Source organism: Neovison vison, chromosome 6 (assembly GCF_020171115.1).
Source record: "Neovison vison isolate M4711 chromosome 6, ASM_NN_V1, whole genome shotgun sequence".
Taxonomy (NCBI): domain Eukaryota; kingdom Metazoa; phylum Chordata; class Mammalia; order Carnivora; family Mustelidae; genus Neogale; species Neogale vison.
Window position 1 is genome coordinate 206,346,387 of NC_058096.1, and position 20,431 is coordinate 206,366,817.

The window sequence follows — 20,431 nt, forward strand, 5'->3', positions numbered from 1 at the left end:
AAATTAAAAATTCTGTATTAACACAGAAATGTAAATGTAAATATGGTAGCATCCTTCTCCTAGCCTTCAATCAATTTTTCAGAAGTCACTTGGCTTCATTTCGAGTGAGTTCCTCCGGATTTTTTTCCTATGAGATCTATTAGAAAAACTACATCATTTTGTTTTGTTTGTGTGTGCAGGTTTTGTGTTGCAAACAAGGAAGGCTATTTCACACACCCCAGATTAGGAGTTTTCTTTGTTTTACAGTGTGCAGTGCACACGGAAGCCGGGTAAGTCCGGAACCCGGAGCAACAGCCTTCTCTCACGCTCCTCTCGAAAGGTGGCTCAAGGCCGATGACTTTGAATTTGAAGTCGGTTTCACAGGGCGCATGGTGACAGTGCCACAGTCCAGTGCCACACGCACAGTGCTCGTGTCAATCGCGAACGGAATCCATATTCTCTCCACCCAAATAAGCAGTCTCTAAACTGTTCCTTTTTCTTAGCGATATCTTGTTAAATTCCTTCCATGTCAACCGTCTGAATCTACTGACTTCACCCTTTTAAAGAAAACCGTGATCAGCAGCTACCTCAGAGTCCCCAGCATCCCACGCTGGGGCCTGAGCCCCCGGGCTCCCATCCCTGGACACGCGCGGCAGCGGCACCCCTGGCCCGCGCGGCAGCTCCGAGCACGCAGTGGATTCGGACGCCCGCGGTTCGTGAGAAACATCGCGCTCTTTGCCTCCCACGGAAAGGGGAAGATGTACTGGACTGCGGATGGGCCCGCAGTGGCCGTGGACAGCCAGGTGGGGTGACGCACGCAGGTACCGATGGACTCACGGACAGAACCACGTATCAGCCCCGCGCGAATACTCCTGGTCTCCACCAGGAGGCGGCCGAGCCCCACGTCTGCGGTAGTGCGCCTGCGCCTCGGCGCCGCCGCGTCCACTCTACGCTTGCGCGGCGCGACGTAACGCCGACCGGAGCTAGAAGATGGCGGCTTCCGCAGTTTGCCGGGCAGTGGGGGCCGGGACGAGAGGGCTGCTGTGCACCCGCAGCTCGGTGAGGCGACAGCGAGAGCACAAGGCCGTGGAGCTCGGGGCTTCGGCACGCGGAGGGGAGCGGACTGTTGGCGGCGGAGGGTGGAGATTGGGGAGGTTCCGGGGTCAGGGCCGTGCGAAGGTCACGGGGCTGAGCTGGGATGGGAGTCTCGCTGCGGGCCGGGGGGGCGGCGACCGGGATCCCACTGCTGACTTGTGAGCCGAGGAGAGATCTTGCAACCCAGCCCTCAGTCTTGGTCGTCCCTTTATGCAGCCGGTCCTGCTGAGGTCGCCCGCCTTGCGCAGCACCGCCACCTTCGCCCAGGCTCTTCAGAGCGTGCCAGAGACACAGGTCAGCGTGCTGGACAACGGGCTGCGAGTGGCCTCTGAGCAGTCCTCTCATCCTACCTGCACGGTGAGCGGGGCCCCCTCTCGGGAGGCCGCGTTCATATTGCGCTTGGCGTCTTTTCCCAAGTCAGGGTGTGACCTTGGTCTCGAGTCTTCTGTGGTTTGGGTCGGACTCTTCCTCAACTCACCGCTGGATTGATTCTACCACCTTAATCCCTAAGCCGGCTAGGCCTGGCTTCTTGGGGCCTTCCTCACTATAACCCACACTCATTTAGCATATGATGCCTGCCACGCAGGAGGCCAGGTTCTTTGCAGCGTTTTCTTAAGTAGCCCATATGAGAGAGGTGATCTTGTTTTCATTTTACCATGAGGGAAGTGGGTTTTGGAGACATAAGGTGACCGCTAGACTCAGCCTGAAGTATCTCCTGGCTGGACTGCTTATGCACTTGTGTAAGGAATGCATTTGAAGATTCCAAAGAAACATGATGTTCCAAAAGATACAAATCCTCTAAATTGACTTAAGGAGAGAAATCTTGGCTAGATACGTGAATAGGTGAGAGAATTCTCAAGCGTAATCCTCTGCACCCTAAACTCCAGGGCTAAGTCGTTTTATTGGTAAATTCTTTCAGTTTTCCAGGAACAAATAATGTACTTTGATAGAAGTTGTTATAAGTGTTATAAGTTGTTACAAGTTATATAAGTTTGATAAAAGTAAACACAATAAAAGATCATGGGCAGCTTCGGTATTACATGGTGCCTATATAAACCGACACAAAGGCTGTTAAGAAAATTTGGGAGAGATTGCTATATTTCATGGACCCTGAGATGCTCTAGATTGTAAGGGACACCACTGCTGGGGAAAGAATGCTGTCGGTGATACCCAAAGGCTACTATGGGTCGTAAGATTAATTTTTCTTTCTGAGATGTTAGTTGTGTAACAAATACTAGTGTAAGAATTTGTGATATGGTATGTATATCAACATCTCTTGGGAAAGTAGATGTGAAAATTTTAAATCAGCCGTGAGCAAATATTAAAAAACTAGATAGATGTAGCCTGGGTGGGGTGAGTGAGGTGGTGTATGTTTCATAGCACACCAGGAGGCTGTTGAGGAAACTGTGAGATTCTCATTGGGTGCCAGTGAGACACTTGGCAGTGTTAAGTTTTCGAGGCTGGTTAAAAACTTAAAAACTAATTGTGAATGAAAGCTCCTTGCTTAATAATAGAAAATGTTCAATGTCTAAACCAATAGCCTCCTTTCTTAATGTTGAAAGACAAAATCATCAGAACAAAGGCAGGGTATAATTTTTACTTTTATTTATTTATTTTTTTAATAAGATTTTATTTATTTATTTGACAGAGAGAGAAAGAGATCACAAGTAGGCAGAGAGAGGAGGGAAGCAGGCTCCCTGCTGAGCAGAGAGCCCAATGTGGGACTCGATCCCAGGACCCTGAGATCATGACCTGAGCTGAAGGCAGAGGCCCAACCCACTGAGCCACCCAGGCACCCACAGAGTATAATTTTTAGAAAGGAGAAAATAAGTTGTTGGTTTTCAAATGAAGTGTTGCTTGCCTAAAAAAAAAAAAAATGAACTGAAAAGCAATAAAAGAATATAATATTTCATAGAGTAATGGGGTCAGGCGAGTGTGCACAGTTAGAAACTTCCTTGGGAACCAGTCCACAAATAGAGTGGGAAGGAAAGGTAACATAGTATGTCTTTCAGCCAGTTCCTGTGCCCAGAGCACAGCTGTAGCTCCAAGCACAAGAGTCCTACTGAAAACAGCTCTCTCCTACTCTGGGACCGTGACCACCTACCTGGGGCTTCTGATGAGTCATCTAGGGTAGGGTGTAAGTGGGGGCTGGGGTAGTTCGTGTGTTACCTTTGTTGATGGCTTCTTGTCCAGGTCGGGGTGTGGATTGACGTTGGCAGCCGTTACGAGACCGAGAAGAACAATGGGGCAGGTTACTTTTTGGAGCATCTGGCTTTCAAGGTGAGGCTCCTGAAGTCCTACATCTCCTTTGGGGTTAGGGCTGCCTCTTATCCCTTCTGAGGATGCGAGTTAGCAAAGTCAGCCTCCTCAGTATGGGCTTCAGCTGGGGGAGGGGCGATCTCTGGCTGGCTTTTCTGGAAGGAACCACATGGGCTTAGCTTCTGCTGGGTGAGCACCTATCTGGTCAGTGCCAGAATAAGGCCCCCAGAGCCAGAAAAAAACCCAGGGAGCCGCAGGACTCTACTCACCAGAGAGGCCAGGCCTGTGTTGTATGTGTACGTCGGTGCAGAAGCGTGAAACACGTAGATAGACACGTGCATTTTAACAAATTCCTAGACTTGGGCTGGCCTGCATTATTGTCAGGTGCTCTCCTCTGGCAGAATACCCGGGCATCTCTTGTTTACAGACGTAAACACCAAGGTGTCTTGAAGATGGGGACAGGATCCACCCTCAGCCCCTCAGCCATCCTGTGTTGGCATGAGGTCTTGAGTTTTTAATTTTTTTAATTTTAACTTCTTTTTTTTTTAAGATTTTATTTATTTGACAGAGAGAGATCACAAGTAGGCAGAGAGAGAGAGGAAGAAGCAGCCTCCCCGCTGAGCAGAGAGCCCAATGTGGGGCTCGATCCCAGGACCCTGGGATCGTGACCTGAGCCGAAGGCAGAGGCTTAACCCACTGAGCCACCCAAGAACCCTGAAGTCTTGAGTTTTTTAAATGAATGAAGAAATGGAGAAGGAGATATGGATGGGTGGGGGTGTGGAGCCCCCCGGGTGGGTGACTCCCCACCCAGGCAGGCAGTCTAGCCAGCAGCAGCAGCATCACAAGTGTGTGTATAGATCTCAACGTGGGTGTGTGTGCCAGTGGACAGCAACACACAAACGCACACACGCAACTGGGGTTGAGTGCCACAGAGCTGTCCACTAACACACACACAGTCATGTGAATGGCGTGGGGGTGGAGTGGGTCATGGCAGCATCATCTGAACATTGACGGGAGCTGACCTGACTGTGACTATCAGTGAGGTGACAGAGAATGCTGGTAAGGCCAGGCTGCTGTGGGGCTGTGGATTTCAGGCCATACTTGAACTGGCCATGCCTTTCTCTCCTGGCCCCTGGCTCTCTCCATTTGATTAGCCTGTGATACCGTGGCCTGTTCAGCACTTGGTGAAGACAGATCGTAGGCCCGGTATTCCTGTAGTCTTTGTTGAAGTGGTCCTGCTGGGACTTTGGCCTTTTAAGATAGGGATCCTGAGTTCCCATGTGGCCTCTGATTGGTCCTGTTGATAACTGGTTCAAGGGAACAAAGAATCGGCCTGGCAATGCCTTGGAAAAGGAGGTGGAGAGCATGGGGGCCCATCTCAATGCCTACAGCACACGGGAGCACACGGCCTACTACATCAAGGCGCTGTCCAAGGACCTGCCGAAAGGTAATGAATGCGTAGAGGAGAGGGCAGGGAAGGGGATAGAACTTCAGGGTGCAGAGGACAGGCCCCCACTGCCAGGAGCTTGGACTGGCCGGAGAATTGGGGTTACCCCAACAGTATCCTCTTGCAGCGGGGCAAGCACGCCTGCCAGACCTGGGGGGTTTGTGCCATTACTGGCCCGCAGTGGCCCACCTGGTACCCACACCTGCCCTTCTTGCATCCAGCTGTGGAGCTTCTGGCCGACATTGTGCAGAACTGCAGTCTAGAAGACTCCCAGATTGAGAAGGAGCGGGATGTGATCCTCCAGGAGCTGCAGGAGAACGATGCGTGTATGCGGGATGTGGTCTTTGACTACCTGCATGCCACGGCATTCCAGGGCACACCCCTAGCCCAGGCTGTGGAGGGGCCCAGCGGGAATGTCAGGTGAGGGGTGGCTGGACCCGTGCTGGCACGTGCTCAAGCACTGTCCACACGAGTTTGTTTTTAGGCGGCCTGTGCCATCGTATGTTCTTAATTTGTACAACTGGAAATGTTTTCTCTGTTGCCATATGTTCCCTGGGGGTCTTTTTGAATGCCTGTGTGGTCTTCACTCGAGTTAGGGGCCTCTTTGTAGGGTATGATTCTATGTGTGTCCCGACAACCTGAGGGAGGGAGTGTTGGGGATTCTGTCTGCGTGGTTTTTTGTCAGAGGACAAAGCTCTGACACTGCCCCTTGAGAGCATCCCGGCATCAGCTCACAGCCTCCTCAGAGAGGAAGGACTGCGCCTGTCCTGAGGGCTGACGTGGGGGGGCCGGAGGGCGGGTGGCAGAGATGGGGAAGGGGATCGAAGGTTGTGCTAGGGCCCACTCCCCAGAGAAGCCATGTCTCTCCTTGTCTGTCTCCTCAGCTCTGTTTCTATGGGACCCAGACTGCTGTGGTTTGGGAGAGGCATTGAGCCACTGGCTGTGTGTCTTGCAGGAAGCTGTCTCGTGCAGACCTGACTGAGTACCTCAGCAGGCATTACAAGGCCCCTCGCATGGTGCTGGCGGCAGCCGGAGGTGAGTGCTGGGCACCATCCTTGGTTACCAGAGCCCGGCTCTCCTGCTTCTGACCGTAGGGGATCTTCCACCCCTGGGGATCCTGCTCCTGTCCTGTCCTTAAGGACAGTGAGCTCGCTCTCATGCCCTCTAAGGTGGGGCGGGATTCTGCCCTGCTCCCCCTGCCGGGGCCTGCCATGTAGGGATGCCGCTCGGCCTTGTTAGCACAGGTCTTTCTCAGTCCCGCCTTGCCCCTCAAGGGACCCACATAGCAGGCCAGTGGGAGCTGGAAGCCTTGCTAGTGTGCAGGCCGGACACTGGGGTGTGACGATGCACATTTGAAGACAGGCTGCGAAGTGCAGCATTGGAGGTTAAGGGATGCTTTTGAAACGTGTTATTGGAGCCAAGGTCTGAAGGATGGGGGGGGTCAGGTGGGGAGTGGGGAACCTGAGCAGAGGGGCAGGGCGATGTCATGGCCGAGGCTTAGCTGCCATGTGGGGGCCAGAGTGCAGGCAGGCAGACCAGGGAGGGTCTGTGGCAAGCGTGTGGTGGGAAGCGGCGGGAGCGAGGGATGGTTTCATAGATGGAAACCTGAAGGACATCTGGCCATGGTGGGAAGCGGGGAATGGGGTTAAGGATACTTCTCCAGCTTGTGGCCTTGGCAGCCGGGTGGGTAGAAAGGACTGCTGGGAAGGGCATGGTTGCTGGCCGTGGGGCCTGTGACCTGGGGCACCAAGGGCATTTTAAACGAGCAGCATGAGAGGCTGTGTTGTGTCCAGCAGGGTGTGAGCTTGGGGAAGCAAGGAGTAAAGGCTGAGGTACCTGGCAGGCTGCTTATGGCCACAGTGCCAGCCGGTCAGGATGCTCAAGCAGCAGAGACCTCCTCTTGTAAAGGCGAGGATGTGAAGTCCTGCAGGGTCCTGAGGGACTGAGGTCACAACATCTGAGAATGTCCCCAGAATGAGTCCTGGCCCTGCAAGAGCACCCATGTGCCCTCTCGTTAGCCTCCCCTTCCCGCCCCAGGGCAGCAGCCTTAAGCCATCTGCTTGAGGAAGGATCAGAGGGAAAAGGAGGGCAGCTGGCCTGGTGCCTGGGGAGCCCCAGGCTTGTCCTTATTGTGGGGGAGAATGCATCCCCGGGAACCCATCTTCAAGCCCGGCATGCCGCTGCTTCCCTGGGGCTAAGATGATGGAGGCTCTTGGGTTCGGAGGTACCCACCCCGCCCCTTGAGGCAGAGTCTCTCTGGAGGGTTCTCTTCCCTTACCTGTCCTGATGTGTCTGCCTTCTGCCGTCTCCAACCGAGACAGGACGTGGGGCCCTCCGCCTGTGTGTGCCTCCCTGACCCTGGGCCGTGGCCCCTGCTACCTGGCCAGTCACGGCACTCACTGTCTCTCAGCAGGGGTGGAGCACCGGCAGCTGCTCGACCTCGCCCAGAAGCACTTTGGCAGCGTCTCAGAGGTGTACACCGAGGACACTGTGCCCACCCTGGCTCCATGCCGCTTCACGGGCAGCGAGGTGGGCCACCTGTGGGCAGGGGTGGTGTTCCCAGCCTGGGCCTCTGGAGGGACCCTCATGAACATGGTTGTCTTCTTGAGGCCAGAATCCTTGGGGGTGGGGAACGGGTCCTGTGGCCGCTGCCTCAAACACACGTGTTCACACATGCATGTGCGTGCTTCACCCACACCTGCTACCCTCCCCGGTCTCCTGGACGTGCTGGCTCTCTCAGTCTTGCCATGTTCTTCCTCAGATCCGTCACCGTGATGATGCTCTGCCCTTGGCCCACGTAGCTATTGCAGTAGAGGGGCCTGGCTGGGCCAACCCAGACAACGTAGCCCTCCAAGTGGCCAATGCCATCATTGGACACTACGACTGCACTTACGGCGGCGGCACAGTGAGTGTGGGGCTCAGCTTCGGGAGCTGTAGGTGCCAGGCCCGGAGCTCTTGCACCGTGGGGCTCCGGGTGGGCCGCAGACAGGGAGGTGCTTGCTGATGATCCTCCCCCTCGGCAGCACCTGTCCAGCCCGCTGGCCGCCGTCTCTGTGACCAACAAGTTGTGCCAGAGTTTCCAGACCTTCAACATCTGCTACGCGGACACTGGGTTGCTGGGCGCACACTTTGTCTGCGATCGCATGAACATTGACGACATGATGTTCTTCCTGCAGGGGCAGTGGTGAGTGGAGGCCCAGTGTTGCTAGGCTTGGGAGGGGCCTTTGAGCAGGACGGTGGGGGTTGGGGACAGCCCTGTCCCTCCAGTGACCACCTACCCCCCGCCCACTTTAGGATGCGCCTCTGTACCAGTGCCACAGAGAGTGAGGTGCTGCGGGGCAAAAATGTCCTCAGAAATGCCCTAGTGGCTCATCTGGATGGTGAGTCGTGCACTCTGTGGGGAGGGTGTGGTGCACAGCCTGGCAGGGACAGCCCTAGGGTAGCCACGGTTCCAGCCAGGATGGGAGAGGAGAACTTTGAAGGCCATGCCGCATCCCTGCTGGGAATGCCACACATCCTGGCCTGCATGCCACGGCCAGGTCAGCTGCAGCCCAGCACTAGAGGAGCCGATGATGGGAGCAGGGGGCTGGGTTCCGGGGTTGGCCTTCAGTGCAGGCGTCAGCCTGGAGCTGGAGGCTCAGTGAGCATCTGTGCTCTAGCACTGGACTGGTCGGCGGGGGGTGGGGGGACCTGTAAGCCTCCCCTGATCCTTGCAGGCACCACTCCTGTGTGTGAAGACATCGGACGCAGTCTTTTGACCTACGGCCGGCGCATCCCCCTGGCTGAGTGGGAAAGCCGCATTGCGGTAACGTGGGCTCCTGGGAGAGGTTCTGGAGTCTTGACCTGGCAGACTCCTAGGGCGGGGAGTTGAGGCCTGACAGTGCACGGGGCAGACTGCTGCCGCAGGCATCCCTGGTGTCTTCGGCACCAACAGGGTGTATCGTTGGAAGGCGGGGCAGAGGCGCTGAACGCTGAGGGCCTGGGTGGGGCCTGCGGAGGTCTGCAGCAGGGAGGGCCCCACTGCCTTTCTCTTTTGGCTGAGGGGGCAGCTCCTCGGTCCATGTGGAAGATCTTGGTGGGCTGAGCTGAGGTGGTCCCTGGAATCTGCCCATCAATGTGGTTTCTGTTTCTCCTGCAGGAAGTAGATGCCAGCGTGGTCCGTGAGGTCTGCTCCAAGTACTTCTATGACCAGTGTCCAGCGGTGGCTGGATTTGGTGAGTGGCCTAGATGCCCTGTTCTTTGTCCGTCTCCTCAGGCCTCCTGTTGGCCTCCCCTTCTGCCTCTGCCCTCCCCCCACCCCCAGCCTGCACTGGCAGCAGCAAACTGAGGCCCCCGAGAGGCTCTGCCCAATAGACTGGCTGCCAGGGAGTTCTTGCTCAGAAAACCTGTCCCAGCAGCTCCCTGACTCCCTGCCAAGGTGCCTCCATCAATACTCCACACCCGCCAGGTAACGGACACCTCCGTGTGTGGGGTGGGGCTCCAAGAGCCAGAGCATGAAGTGACAGGCTCGGCACCCCTGGGGGAATGTTTTTTTCTCATTTTCCACTCAAAGCCTGTCTTGTGCTGCTCTGGGCAGCTCCGAGTTGGGTGCGGCACAGGGCCAGGTGTCCCTGCACAGGCCAGGTACCCCGCCCTGACGCCCCACCCTCTCTCCACAGGCCCCATTGAGCAGCTCCCAGACTACAACCGGATCCGCAGCGGCATGTACTGGCTGCGTTTCTAGGCAGGACGGCTGTATGGGCGAGAGGGCTGGGCCAAGGTTCACGGTCCCTTCCCGCCACAGACATACCACCTCGGTTCTTCAGACCTGTGTGCAGATGACCTTACCTCCAATAAAGGCTTGTGTTGAGAACTGTTTTGTTCTCTTGGCATTGCTGTGGAGTCCTCTGGGCAGCGGATGGGGGAGCAGGGACTTTCCTCCAGTTCTGTATGCCCCAGATCGTTCCGCCTTCCCACAGGCTGATGTCTCCTCAGCCAGGGGCGAGCGTGGGGGCTGTATTATGGAGGCCGGAAGCCTTTGATGCCTGCAGGGAGCTGAAGCCAGATGTTTCCACTTAGCCACGTGGGGGATGCTCCTAGCTAGTCTGTCCCAAGAGTAGGGTGTGGGAACCCATGCTTTTGCCCTGGTAGAGGTCCCTGCCTGGGAACTCTTGTGGCTCAGGAGGGAAGCCCTTTGGTGTGGGCCCCGTGTAGTATGCATTCTGGCGGTTTCTGGCCTCCTGGACGGACCAGGAAGGGCCAAGGACAGTCGCCGAGGAAGCCTCCTTCGAATGTTTACTGGGGATCCTGGGAGGATGATAGCCTGGGGCATAGTGTTCCCATCTGATTTCTGACTGTTGCCTGGACAGGCAGGGCAGGAATCCTTTGCCTCCATTTGCCGCTGACTCAGGCTCCGAGAATAGCCCTGAGCTCAGTGGGGCCCGAGCCCCCTCCCTTGACTAGATCTGTCCCAGGCAAGTCCTGAGCTGCTGGCCTGATGATCCCCTTCCCATCTACCTGTGGCAGCCAGGAGCCAGTGGAGCTCAGAGCTGCCTGGTCCCCCTTCAGGCCCTGGCCCCACAAGGCGGGTGAGCAGGTAGACCCCTCTTCCTGTGTCTCCACCCCTTCTGCAGTCAGGTTCCCTGGGAGCCCAGGAAGGAAGTGGAAGTGAGGGGCCTGATTCTCCTGGGGGAGTGCCACTGGCAGTCAGGAACAGGATACAGGGACAGAGGTGCTTGAGAAAACACCCAGCATCAGCCTTGCAGTGGCCCCAAACAATCCTTGAATCCCTCCTGCCCTGCCCCAGTGCCTTTCCCTCATCTCTGCCGTCACCAGTTGTCAATTAGGAAATAACTATCGAGTGCCCGCTAGAACCCAGAGCTGGAGGTCCCAGGTCATCCCCCTACTTTGAGAGAACCTGCTAGACAGTGCAGAACCCTGACGGGCCCACCCCTGGTCCTTACAGATGTGGCACACTGGGTCCAGGGAGTAAGTCTGAGCTCCTGGAAGATGGGGTTGATGTCTAAGCCTAGTCTTAGAAAGGTTCTGGGGTGCTGGGCACTCCTGGATGTGATCTGGTCCCAACAGACCTTGCACACCAAGCCAGGGAATTTGATCTGTGCTCTGGAGACATTTTGAGGGAGGTGCCATGGAGGTTACTGGGAAGAGAAGTGACTTGGGCAGCCTGAGATTTAGCATGGGGACTCAGGCTGGATTTCTGTGGCACCCCAGGGAACTGTGCTATGGCAGAGCAGGGGTCACAGCCGTAGGAAGAGCTGGGTGGGCTGCAGGGTACACAAGCAGGACAGTAGCCCCAGCAGCGCTGGGGTACCCCAAGGAGGGGTAGGTTGGAAGAGGACGACCTGCCTAGATTTGGCCATAGTTGCGATGAGAAATTTGGAGGTGTCCAAGACAGTGGGATGTGTGGGGCTGGAATCCTAAAAAGAAGCCCCAGTTAAAGATGTGGTACCACCTGGCAGAGGTAGGGACAAGCCAGAGAAGGAGGTTTCAGGGGGAGCATAAGAAGAAGGACGGAGCTCTGGGACCCCGCTCTTCAGATGGAAGGTGCTGGGCTCTGGAGCTGTGCCCTAGCCTGTGCACCTGCCAGGAGGCTGGAGTCAAGAGACTCGGATGGTCACATACCTGCTCGTGGCCTCAGGGGGCTCCAGTCACACACATCGCCGTTGTGCTTGAACCTCCCCAACAGCCTCTCCCAGCACCCTTTGAGGGACCCCCACACAGCAGGCAGCCCTTCCTTTCCAGGGCACATCATGGTCCTGCTACCCTCTCCGCAGGCTCTCCAGTCGCCCCTACAGGCTGGACCGCCATGTGTCTATGACCCTATGGTGAGCTCTCGCCTCTGATGTGCAAGAAGAGGTGGGGGGCTTGGGAGCAGGGGCTGCCTCCGTAAGGAGATTGTGTCTGGTTCTCTGCTCTTCTCACCCAACAGACAGCTTTAAGGGCTGGGCTGGGGACACCATGACCTTGGAAAAAGTTCTGGACCCCGTGGGTCACAGCCCTGTATCCTATGATAGGGGGAGGGATCAGTGATAAAAGGGGCCATTCGGTAGCTTCAGCCACCTGGGCAATAGGAAAACAGGCAGCATGGATGGTCTTGATTGCCTCCAGCTCTGGCCATACCAGAGACCACCCCCCCCCCCACTGCCAACATTGGCCCAGATGGAGCCCAAGGAAGATGAAGAGCTGTCCCCATCTCTTCCCCACTCAGCCTGTTGACCCAGCAGAGGCCCGGGGCCAGGATGTTGGAAGGGACTCTGGGCAGTGGTGAGTGTAGACATACTTTCTGAGCTTCTCAGAAAACAAACAAATAAAACACGGGGCCGGCTGTTCTTGGGAACATCGCTGCCTTGGTATCACTCCCCTATGATGAAGACACGCACATACAAACACTCATGTCCTCAGGACAGCAGCGTTCGTGACCTGGAGATCTGTCAAAGGGGACTGTCTAAGTCACAAAAGCCAGCTAGGGAAATGGGTGGGAAGTCAGGCTGGTGAAGGGGAGACAGCCGCACAAGGGTACTTATGAAGGTGGCAGCTGCAGGTGGGCCCTGAGAGAGGCGAGGCGGGGGGGCCCGTGGTGACCTCTGGACCTGGTGGGGGATGATGGGTAGAAGGGGGTCTTCAAGAAGAATAGAGTGAGGGAGGAGACTCCAGCAGGCCAGAAGGAGGACGAGTAGTTAGGGGGAACTCGGGGCCACCAGTGGGGGTGTAGGCAGGAAGGGGTGGATTCCTGAGAGTTGAGCTGTCACTGTGGGTGGTCCCACCCTGCACATGTGGACAAGTCCCCCTCCGTGCAAACACAGCTGGATGGCATCTGCCTGGGACTGGTTCAGGGCATGGCAGGGGGTGTGGGGTGCCGGGATGGACACGTATGCATACGCACGCATGACACTGATTCTCTCCTCCCGGCTTCCTCTTCCCAAGGTGAGGGGGGAGCATTTTGCAGACGCAGTCCAGTGGTTCCTTGGTTTCCCTGGGATGAGCCCAGAGCCCCTCATTTGCTGGGGGCTGCTCCAGCTGTCAATGGCATTGGGGTGGGGCACAGGAGATCCCAGACAGACAGGGATGGCTGAATCACAGGAGTGGCCGGCGGGACTCATGGCCTGAAGGCTTGTCTGGGCACCCCCATGGGGTGGGGGGTGAGTCATCTCCAGCTGCAGCCTCCCCCCACCACCATCCTGCCGTCTCTTCCATCCCCCCTAACCTATCTAAATTCCTGCCGCCAGCGGTCATCACTAGTCGCTCTGACCTTAAGCCACAGCTTCTGACCCTGGGCAGGGTTGGAGGGTCAAGAACCTTCTGGGGGGAGTCCCGGAAGCCACAGGAGGTGGGGGGCTTTACTTCAGTAGAGTCAAGTTGTCTAACCCGGCAGGGGTAGTGGGGGCGCGGCCTCCGGAACGCTGGGTGGGGGGCGGGCCGCCTGGGACCCCGCCCGCAGCTCCGCCCCCCGATCGGGGACTTTTCTCGGCTGTGGCAGCGGGACTGCAGCAACGGCTGGCGGCGGGAGCCCGTGGACGGGCAGGCAAGACCGGGGCTGGGATAGGGGTGCGCTGGGCTCCCACCGCGATAGCTGCGGGGGATGAGGGACAGAGACGGGGGGCCTGGCTGACCGTCTCCTCCACCCAGGATGAAGCTGCCGCTCCTGGTGGCCGCACTCTGCGCCGGGATCCTGGCAGGGGCGCTCCGCGCGCGGGCCCAGCACAGGGAGAGAGGTGGGCACCGCCGGGAAGGACTTCATCTGGGCGCTTCACCCTGTCACCCGTGACCTTCATCTGGGACCCCTCCCACCTCCACAACCCTGCCTGCATCCCTGCTAACTCTCCCCAGGCTCCCCCAACCCTCCGCTCCCCCTGCTGGTCTCCCAAACCTCATCCTATCCTGTTGGATCCCAAACTCTGGCTCCCTGAATGCAAGCTGGGTCACCCCCTCTTTGTCACTCCACGCTGGCCCCCCGAGGCCGACCTCAGTCCCAGATCCACACCCGTGGCCAGGCTATCTCTTCTCTGCATACACCAGTCCCCCCACAGAGTCTGCTCAGGGCTCCTCTGTCCCTCCCTCAGAGGCTCCCAGGGCCCAGCCAGCCCGAGCCGGTTTGCTTAACCTCTGCGGCCTACTCCATCCTCCCCAACCCCTAGTGCCAAGAGACCACAGTGCCTGGAGGGGTGGGTGGTCTCCAAGGAGAGAGCCTTACGGCTCCTCCCTGCCCTAGTGACCTGCACACGCCTTTACGCCGCTGACATCGTGTTCCTGCTTGATGGTTCTTCGTCCATCGGCCGAGGCAACTTCCGTGAAGTGCGAGGTTTCCTGGAGGGACTTGTGCTGCCCTTCTCGGGGGTGGCCAGCGCACAGGGCGTGCGTTTCGCTGCCGTGCAGTACAGCGATGATCCCCGGTGAGTGGTGGCCCCTGGAGCTGGGGACCTGGAACTCTCACCAGGATTCTCCCCCCACAGGAGCAGGGAGCCCAGAAACCCCAAGGCCAGGCTTTGGGGAACCCAGACCCCTCTTCCCCGAGCCACGACCTCCTCTGGAGACAGGCAAGGATCTCCCGGGTCGAGTCCTTACACCTGAGACACCTCTGGGCTGGTGTCCTGCCAAAGACAGCCCTGTGTGTTCTGGTCTGGAGATGGGGAGCTCAGGGGACTCAGATGCCCCCTGCCTACCTACCGGACTGCCCCTGTTTCAGCCTTCTGATGCCTTCGGCCTCTCCCCTCCCACAGGGCCTCCCTGCCTGGCCAACGGCCACCTCCCTACAACCGGACCCTTCCTCCCACAATTACTTAATTAACCAGACATCCTGCTCCCAGAGGCAGGGAGCCCCAAGGAATCTAGCCCCAGGCAGGGCACAGAGGGGTACCAAAGGAGATTGTGACTGGCTTCAGAGGTGAAGGACAGGAGTCACAGAACCAAGAGGACCCTCAAGGGGACCTGGTATTCGCAAACCTCACCCCAGAGGCCTCCTAGAAGCCAGGGCCAGAACAGGTCCTGGCCCCGAGCCTGTTGCCACCTTCCCTCCCCTGCACAGGACAGAGTTTGGCCTCGATGCGCTTGGCTCAGGGGGCGATGTGATCCGAGCCATCCGTGAGCTCAGCTACAAGGGGGGCAACACACGCACGGGGGCTGCGATTCTCCACGTGGCTGACCACGTCTTCCTGCCCCAGCTGGCTCGACCTGGTGTCCCCAAGGTGATCTCTTCCCCTACCCTGCCCCCCACATTAGCTGGCTGAGGCACACTGTCTGACCCCGTGTGCCTGCCCCAGGTCTGTATCCTCATCACAGACGGGAAGTCCCAGGATCTGGTGGACACAGCTGCCCAGCGGCTGAAGGGACAGGGGGTCAAGCTGTTTGCCGTGGGTGAGTGCCAAGCTGAGGTGACACGCGGGCTGTGGCGGGGGCCAGTCAGAGGGCATGGGAACCCCTGAGCTCTGACTGGGCGTCCCCTCAGGGATCAAGAATGCCGACCCCGAGGAGCTGAGGCGAGTTGCCTCACAGCCCACCAGTGACTTCTTCTTCTTCGTCAATGACTTCAGTATCTTGAGGACCCTGCTGCCTCTTGTTTCCCGGAGAGTGTGCACGACCGCAGGGGGCGTGCCTGTGACCCTGCCCAGTGAGTTCCTGCCCACACTTGTGCCCTGACCTGGACCCCTGTCCCTGCCCCAACCTGGGAGTGGTGATGCCATCCCATGTGCCCCTAACGCCAGGCTGGGGGTACTGTTTTCGGATCCTGCCCTCGGGGTGCTGCCCCTACCCCAGGGGCTCCTGACCTTTGACCCCAATGCTCCGCTTTAAGTCTGACCCCTGATCCTCCTGCCTGGTTACCTGACTCCCCGCCCTTCCCAGCTGATGACTCAACCTCCGGTCCCCGAGACCTGGTGCTGTCTGAAGCAGGCAGTCAGTCCTTGAGAGTACAGTGGACCGCGGCCAGTGGCCCTGTGACTGGCTACAAGGTCCAGTATGCTCCTCTGACAGGGCTGGGGCAGCCACTGTCCAGCGAGCGGCGGGAGGTAAAGATGTCAGGGATGGCAGGTGGGGGGCTGGGGGTTTGGCTGGGCAAGGTAAAGTGACCTCTGACCCTGGGCAGGTGAGCGTCCCCGCTGGTGAGACAAGCACACAGCTGCAGGGTCTCCGGCCACTGACCGAGTACCAAGTGACTGTGGTAGCCCTCTACGCCAATAGCATTGGGGAGGCCGTGAGCGGGACAGCCCGGACCAGTGAGCACTTCTGCTAGCCTCTGACCCTAACCCCTGACCCCGCTCCCCTAACCGCCCAGTAACCCCCCGCCACCCCTGACTCCGCTAATGCCTGGTGCACCTTCCCCCAGCTGCCCTGGAGGGGCCGGAGCTGACCATCCAGAACACCACGACCCACAGCCTCCTGGTGGCTTGGCGGAGCGTGCCGGGTGCCACTGGCTACCGTGTGACATGGCGGGTCCTCAGTGGTGAGTGAGGGGGATCCCCGCACCCCAGACGGGATGGCAGGGCTTGGAGTCTGCAGGGCACACTGACCACCCCTGCCGTGTCCCCCTGTACCCTCCTGTGCCCCCCGTGCAGGCGGTGTCACACAGCAGCAGGAGCTGGGCCCTGGGCAGGGGTCAGTGTTGCTACGTGACCTGGAGCCTGGCACAGACTACGAGGTGACTGTGAGCAGCCTGCTCGGCCGGAGTGTCGGGGCGACCACCTCCCTGACTGCCCGTACCGGTGAGAGGGCCGGGGGCTTTCTTTGGGCAGGGTGGGCAGGCTGGCAGGGCACCGAGACCGCTGACGTCCCGCGTGCCCTGGGCAGATGCCTCTGTTGAACAGACCCTGCGCCCGGTCATCCTGGGCCCCACGTCCATTCTCGTTTCCTGGAACTTGGTGCCTGAGGCCCGTGGCTACCGGCTGGAATGGCGGCGTGAGAGTGGTCCGTGCAGGGGAGAGGGGTGGGCGGGCAGGGTTGTGCTTGGCTTCAGCTGGCCTGACCCTGTCATCTTGCAGGCTTGGGGGCACCGCAGAAGGTGGTGCTGCCCCCTGACGTGACCCGCTACCAGTTGGATGGGCTGCAGCCGGGCACCGAGTACCGCCTCACGCTCTACACGCTGCTGGAGGGCCGTGAGGTGGCCACACCTGCCACTGTGGTCCCCACTGGTGAGGGCTCTGTGGGCCTGGCCTTGTGACAGGGGAAGGGACTGGGGGGAGGTGGTGCGGAGGGCCGGGCAGACTTTCATGCTGCACTCTCCAACAGGGCCAGAGCTGCCTGTGGGCCCTGTGATGGACCTACAGGCTACCGAGCTGCCTGGGCAGCGGGTGCGAGTGTCCTGGAGCCCAGTTCCCGGGGCCACCGAGTACCGCTTTGCTGTGCGCAGTACCCAGGGTGAGGGGGTCACAGCCACACCCACACACATTAAAGATCCAGCTGTTGGGGTCTGACTGCACCTTCCCCCCATCTCTTTCTGCTTCCGGGTTTCTCTAGCCTTCTCCATCCATCGCCCGAGGTGGCAACTGAGCCCAGATCTGTCGTTGGGTGTCTGCTCCCAGCCCTGCCTCAGCCCCTCTTCTCACGGGGTCTGTCTCCACTCGCTGCCCCACATCCCTAGCTGCAGCTTCGCCCCCTTCTCCACAAGTACAAGCTCAGTCCCTGTCCTTCGGGGATTCTAGCTGGAACCACTGTCCATGCTGAGCTCTCAGCGTGGACAGTCTTCACCCCAATAATGTCCCCACCCAATACTGGCCCCTGTTACCCCATGTCCCTGTCTATTGATGACCTGTCAATTCCTTTTTTTTTTTTTTTTTTTTAGATTTTATTTATTTATTTGACAGAGAGAGAGGGAACACAAGCAGGGGGGAGTGGGAGAGGGAGAAGCAGGCTTCCTGCTGAGCAAGAGACCGATGTGGGCCTCGATCCCATGACCCTGGAATCATGACCTGAACCAAAGGCAGACGCTTAACGACTGATCCACCCAGGCACCTGACCTGTCAAGTCCTATGACTGTCTAGTGACTTCCCTCGTCCTACATTCCACGTCCCTGTCCACAGACCTCTATCATCTTGGGTCTCCATTCATCACTGGTCCATTATCCTGTGTCACTGTCTGTCACTGACTGCCATCATCCCACATCTCGGTGTCTCACTGACCCCTGCCCGCCTACCCTACCTTCTTAGGGGTTGAACGGACTCTGGTGCTTCCTGGAAGTCAGACGGCCTTTGAGTTGGATGATGTCCGGGCTGGGCTAAGCTACACTGTGCGGGTGTCTGCTCGGGTGGGCGCCCGCGAGGGGGGCGCCAGCATCCTCACGGTCCGCCGGGGTGAGTACTGCAGAAGGGCTGTGGGGGGACAGCTGCCTGCCTGGCTCACTGCAGTCCTGATTTTGACCTCTGATCTCTTTCACCCCCAGAACTGGAAACCCCACTTGCCATCCCAGGGCTGCGAGTCGTGGCATCGGATGCTACACGAGTGAGGGTGGCCTGGGGCCCCGTTCCTGGAGCCAGTGGATTTCGGATTAGCTGGAGGACAGACAGTGGTCGGTGTGGAGTGTGTGGGAGGGTTATGGAGAGGAACCGTCAGGGTATGGGGGATGGAGGGGGCAGGCAAGAGCCATGTCAACACTTTCCTCTGACCCTAGGTCCAGAGTCCAGCCAGACTTTGCCCCCAGAATCCACTTCCACAGATATCACAGGGCTACGGCCTGGCACGTCCTACCAGGTGGCTTTGTCAGCACTGCGAGGAAGAGAAGAGGGTCCCCCTGCGGTCATCGTGGTTCAGACTGGTCAGGGCCTGACCCAGCCCCTTGGCTATCTATCTCCAGTGCTCCTTTGGACCCCCATGCCCTCCCCTCTCAGACCCTTGCTTCACCCCAGATCAGTCACAGTCTCTCTCTTCAGATTCCCGCTGCCTTCTCCCTCAGAGTCCTGCTTTCCCCTTTGGCCTCCCTTGTCTCCTTTTAAGCGCCCCCTTCCTTAGACTCCTTTGCCTCTCTTCAAAGATCCCACACTCTTTGCCCTCAGATTTCCACCACCTCGTATCGTATCTCAGACTCCCGTGGCCTTTTCTGCTCCACCTGACTCTCCTCTAAGACTTAAACTTATACCCCCTCACTGCTTCCTCTGACTCTATTGTCTTCCTTGTCAGACCCTCTTCTCTCTCAGATTCCTAGCACCTGCTTCACTCAGACTGCAACAGTCTCCTCTGTCAGAACCCCCACTTCTTCCCCCATCTGGCCCATTCACCACCTCCCCCATCAGATCCCTGTCTCCTTTTAGAGTTCTGTAGCCTTCCGGTGGATGGTCCCCCAATCCTCCCCCATCAGACCCTCCACTGTCTCCTCCATGAGACTCTCCATTGCCTCTCCCCCCAGACCCACTGGGCCCAGTGAGGACTGTCCATGTGACGCAGACCAGCAGCTCATCTGTCACCATCACCTGGAGCAGGGTTCCTGGTGCCACGGGATACAGGATCTCCTGGCACTCAGGCCGTGGTGAGGACCAGGGGTTTTGGAGGGGACTGGAGGTTTGGGAGAGTCACAGGGGTGGGTGCAGGTCTGGGTGGAATGGGGGATGGGGGTTAATTAGGGGTCCAGGTGGGGCATTGGAGGGCAGAGTCTACCCAGCCCTGGAGCTGTCTCCATTCCCACTCCCAGGTCCAGAAAAATCCCAGCTCGTTTCTGGAGAGGCCACGGTGGCTGAGCTGGATGGGCTGGAGCCAGATACTCAGTACACGGTGCGTGTGTGGGCCCGTGTGGCTGGTGTGGATGGGACCCCCACTTCCGTGCTTGTGAGGACAGGTGAGTGAATCCTGGCCAGCTGGCAAACATCTCATCAGCTACCCCAGCCCGCTGTGTATTCTTGTCGGCTTCAGCTGCCCTCTCTATCACTGCTCGGTGACCTTTCCACATTGACTAAGTGTCCCTCCTCAGCGACCTCCTGGCCACCCCACCCTGCCCACTCTGGGGCACTGACCTCCTCCCTCTCAGAGGTTGCCTGCACTGACTTGTCCATACTAACCTCTCACTGACCTTCAGACCTCCTTGCACGGACCATGTTGGCACTGCCACCCTGTTCTCCTCCAGCCATCCAGTGGCCCCTGGCCCCTTACCCTGCCTCTGCCCCCAGACCCTGCGCCCGTGGGCAGTGTGTCCAAGCTGCAGATCCTCAATGCTTCCAGTGATGTTCTGCGGGTCACCTGGGTAGGGGTCCCTGGAGCCACAGCCTACAGACTGGCCTGGGGCCGCAGCGAGGGTATGTTTCCCTGACCCACCCTTGTCCCTCCCGGCTGGGACTGCCCTCTCTGGTAAGCCACCCCCACCCCGACTGTTGCTCCATGTTTGCCTGCCTAGGTGGCCCCACGAGACAGCAGGTGCTCCCAGGAAACACGGACTCCGCAGAAATACGGGGCCTCGAAGGCGGAGTCAGCTACTCGGTGCGAGTGACCGCACTGGTCGGAGACCGCGAGGGCGCGCCAGTCTCCATTGTCGTCACTACACGTAGGCGGAGCTCAGGCTGGGGCTAGCCTTGGATTGGTGGCGTGGACGGTTTGGGGGCGGGTTTGTGCACGGCGGGGGTCGAGGAAGGAGAGGGATGAAGTCTCGGATAGGCAGAGGAGCCGGTTGGGGCGGTGCGCTTTCCAGGATTGGTCTGGCATTGGCTCAGGAGCGAGTGGGGGCGGGGCCTCCCTGATGCCGGT

The 20,431-nt window shown here is 58.5% G+C and overlaps 2 protein-coding genes across 2 annotated transcripts in view; both read left to right on the plus strand.

Moving 5' to 3' along the window:
* The first annotated feature begins 931 nt into the window (after positions 1-931).
* LOC122909454 (cytochrome b-c1 complex subunit 1, mitochondrial) lies at positions 932-9,632 on the plus strand. The gene is made up of 13 exons (XM_044253627.1): positions 932-1,038; positions 1,291-1,431; positions 3,268-3,354; positions 4,651-4,780; positions 5,002-5,200; positions 5,736-5,815; positions 7,194-7,309; positions 7,542-7,685; positions 7,804-7,964; positions 8,075-8,160; positions 8,497-8,585; positions 8,919-8,994; positions 9,439-9,632. Exons 1-13 carry the CDS (start codon positions 970-972, stop codon positions 9,501-9,503), a joined length of 1,443 nt encoding a protein of 480 aa, XP_044109562.1. The 5' UTR covers positions 932-969; the 3' UTR covers positions 9,504-9,632.
* Positions 9,633-13,088: 3,456 nt separating this feature from the next.
* Positions 13,089-20,431, plus strand: part of COL7A1 (collagen type VII alpha 1 chain) — a 31,602-nt gene continuing 24,259 nt past the window's right edge. Inside the window, exons 1-20 of the mRNA XM_044253626.1 lie at positions 13,089-13,106; positions 13,406-13,491; positions 13,989-14,169; positions 14,802-14,961; positions 15,037-15,130; positions 15,222-15,383; positions 15,617-15,780; positions 15,858-15,987; positions 16,098-16,214; positions 16,327-16,473; positions 16,559-16,675; positions 16,750-16,899; positions 16,997-17,125; positions 17,914-18,057; positions 18,147-18,272; positions 18,375-18,518; positions 19,107-19,226; positions 19,389-19,532; positions 19,861-19,986; positions 20,085-20,231. Of these exons, the coding sequence (XP_044109561.1) occupies positions 13,407-13,491; positions 13,989-14,169; positions 14,802-14,961; positions 15,037-15,130; positions 15,222-15,383; positions 15,617-15,780; positions 15,858-15,987; positions 16,098-16,214; positions 16,327-16,473; positions 16,559-16,675; positions 16,750-16,899; positions 16,997-17,125; positions 17,914-18,057; positions 18,147-18,272; positions 18,375-18,518; positions 19,107-19,226; positions 19,389-19,532; positions 19,861-19,986; positions 20,085-20,231 (2,587 nt within the window). The 5' untranslated portion in view covers positions 13,089-13,106; position 13,406. The remainder of the gene's footprint in view (positions 13,107-13,405; positions 13,492-13,988; positions 14,170-14,801; positions 14,962-15,036; positions 15,131-15,221; positions 15,384-15,616; positions 15,781-15,857; positions 15,988-16,097; positions 16,215-16,326; positions 16,474-16,558; positions 16,676-16,749; positions 16,900-16,996; positions 17,126-17,913; positions 18,058-18,146; positions 18,273-18,374; positions 18,519-19,106; positions 19,227-19,388; positions 19,533-19,860; positions 19,987-20,084; positions 20,232-20,431) is intronic.